Genomic DNA, 3,233 nt, shown 5'->3' with positions numbered 1-3,233 from the left:
ATCGAACCAGAATATGGTTTGGTTTTACTAATATTATTATTTTACGATGATAATAGGGTGATGAATATAAATTTTGCGTCACCAAAGATGCATATTATCCAGTAGGATAGCAGTATATATATTTTTTTTGATAAGCAGTATATATTGTGTTAAAAAAAAAAGATAAGCAGTAGATATATATTAGATATATTTTAATCGATTTATACTGCAATGCAAGTACATTCTCCATGAAGACAAGAGTAATAGAAGTCTTTAGGGCATTCACTAGAACTGGGACAGTCACGGTCCTTCTTGCACAGTATGGTCTTGGTCAGCTCCGTCTTGGGTTTTGGGGACAGACAAGCGCACATTCCACCCTCACATACACCATCTATTCTCCCTGTTCTTCTAAAACACACCAACTCACATTCTATCGATGTCGTGCATGATGGATTGGCCTGTATTCCAGAGACGCTCACCAACAATGTGCCTATCAAGTGCAAACATATATCAAAGCAAAGTAGTTCTATTAAATATGTTCAATCAGTGGATAAAAAAATATCAATAAGAGAGTAACTAACATAAGAGACAAATAATAAAAACGATGAAGATTTTTTTTGATTCCGCCATGTTTTTCTTTTTTGCCTGAAAGTTTTGTGATATGAGAAATGGTTTACGGCTTGTAAATATGTTTTGATAAAATTTGAATAATATATACATCGTTGCTCAAATGCTTATATAACGTATTTCTGGAGTACGCTTTGAATTGGCAATTTAGTTCATGGATAATATCATTTTAAAATACTTTTTTTTTACTAAAAAAGTAATATATCTTAAGTTGATTAAACCGAGATATGTAAAGTTGATAAAAAATATATTGAGATAAAAGTGACATATGTTAAAGTGATAAAAGTACATTTTACACAACAAAATTCAAGATTTGATTTCTTTCTTTTCATAATTAGAACTTAGCATTTATAATTATTCATTTGCGATTACATTCATTAAAATTAAGATATTCTTCCGTTTTGCTCACAAAACGTAAATGATATTAAATTTTCTTATTATAGTTTGGCGTGTACAGTGAATATATAATTAGGTCAATTCTAAAATTAAAATATTGCATTTTATCCTGATTTAAGTATCAATTGGTGTTTTCCACTACAACAAAACATGTATTTTCCGACTGATTTTGGCAACTACTAACGCAGTCGCTAAAAGTAGCGACTGTTTACCGACGGATTAGCGACTGATTTACGACACAAAATAAGTCGCTATTTAGTAGCTAATTTGCGACTACGAAAAAACATTGCAAACGGTACAAAATATTGTACCGAGTTTACGACTATTTGGTACTTATTTGAGGCCAGTAAACGGGGTCAATTATCAGTCGCACGTAAATTTAGCGACCGTTTAACGACCATATGATTTGGTGGTAAAACAGTTGATTTGTAGTCGCAACAAACGGATATAAAACACGTGGAAATCACTCTAATGGTATACCGGTTTTACGACTGATTATATTAGTCTTAAAATCAGTCGTATATAAGTAGAAAAACCGTCGGTAAATATTTTATATATAGAAGAAATTGTCACCTTTCTTATATCATCATCAGTCGTGGAAGAACAAAAAAGAAAAAAAAACCGTGACCTGATATAATGGCGGGCAATTACAAACTATACTAATTTCCGAGATTGGATGTACAAGAGGATCGTGAAGAAACGTGAAACTTCTCGGGAGAGTTAAAAGAAAGGGTAGAGCAATTTATGACGTTTGCAAATAGTCAGCCTTTAGCTAGTCCGTTCTTTTTTCCTTGCAGTGTTTGCAAAAACGATAAATTTTTCTCGAGGTAATGAATTTTGAAACATATATATATATATTAAAAGATTTATGCAAGACTATTATGTTTGGTACAAACATGGATAGAGGTCGACATGGCATTAGGAACGAGTTATGTTGATCTGACACATTTAAGTGATATTGTAGAATAGATATGTAGAAATGGTGAATGATGCATTTGGTGAGAATGTGAGTTATCTTAACTATCAGTAAGATGGTAGTTATGAAAATGTAGTAGATCCGATATGCAACCATTCAAAGATATTCTACGAATTGTTAGAAGGAGCGAAAAAATCCTTTGTATGATGGCTGTCATGAAGGTCACTCACAGTTATCCTTAGCTCCCCGAGTCCTGCAAACTAAGGAAGATTATAAAATGAGTGAAAAGTGTGTAGGTTCGTTATGTCAAATGTTGACATACTATTTACCAGCTGGAAACCAATCAACCAGCTCACATTACGAGACAGAAAGGTTGATGTGCAATTTAGGCTTTCCATACTAGGCCTGGGCATCCGGATCCTCGGGCCGAGTGTCGTTGGATCCGGGTCCTTTAGGTCTTTGAAATTTGGACCCATATATGTACCTATAATTTTCGGGTCGGTTCCGGGCCGGCCTTGTCGGTTCGGGTCTATAATTCCAATACTCGTAATTATCAGGTATATTTTGGATCGGGTCGGTTCGGGTATTTAAGTCCCAAAAAAGATCAGAAATACCCCAACTGGACCCGAAAACTCAAAAAATACCCGAAAACTCTAAAAATACTCAAAGAACCGCAAAATACCCAAACATTTACTCAAAATCAGACCCAAATACCCAAAATATACATGAACCGAATTATATTTTCTGAAGATCTAAATTTTTTACCCGAACCCTGAAATTAAATCGGAAAAACCCGAACTCAAAACTTATAAAAAATCTGAAATACCAAAAATACTCAATCACCCAAATATACCCAATCACCGAAATATACCTAATATATACAATATTTTTCGGGTACTCAATCGGGTCTCGGATAGGACCAGGACCCAAACCAAGACCCACGGTTCCATAGAAAAAAGACCTAACATGTACTTTAGCATGGACCTAGACCCGGACCCCAACCTGTATTTTCGGGTCGGTTCCGGTTCGGGTCCGGGTAAAATGCCTAGGCCTGTCCCATACTATACAATTGATGTTTGTATTACAATTGTATGATCTTCTGGAAAGAGGATGAAAGGTGCGATAAGTGTCAATTTGTGATGCACTAAGATGGAAGCCTAGAAACGAACGACGTAGAACCAAAGTACCATATAGTCGTATGTGGTACTACCTATTGCTGAAACATTGAAGAAAATATATCAGGGTAAGAAGACTGCAGCAGTAATGAGATGGCATGCAGAGCACCAAGCAAAGGAGGGTTAAATGTGTTATCGTC

General features: G+C 35.1%; 1 protein-coding gene across 1 annotated transcript; it reads right to left on the bottom strand.

The window, feature by feature from the left end:
* Window positions 1-200: 200 nt before the first annotated feature.
* LOC106334287 (defensin-like protein 290) lies at window positions 201-666 on the bottom strand. Its single transcript, XM_013772596.1, has 2 exons — window positions 561-666; window positions 201-469 (listed from the first exon to the last, which is right to left on the bottom strand). Exons 1-2 carry the CDS (start codon window positions 607-609, stop codon window positions 201-203), a joined length of 318 nt encoding a protein of 105 aa, XP_013628050.1. The 5' UTR covers window positions 610-666.
* Between the last annotated feature and the right edge of the window lie 2,567 nt (window positions 667-3,233).

The sequence above is a fragment of the Brassica oleracea genome, chromosome C3 (genome assembly GCF_000695525.1).
Source record: "Brassica oleracea var. oleracea cultivar TO1000 chromosome C3, BOL, whole genome shotgun sequence".
Taxonomy (NCBI): domain Eukaryota; kingdom Viridiplantae; phylum Streptophyta; class Magnoliopsida; order Brassicales; family Brassicaceae; genus Brassica; species Brassica oleracea.
Note: the sequence above shows the minus strand (reverse complement) of the source record. Positions and strands in the feature narration are given on the sequence as shown.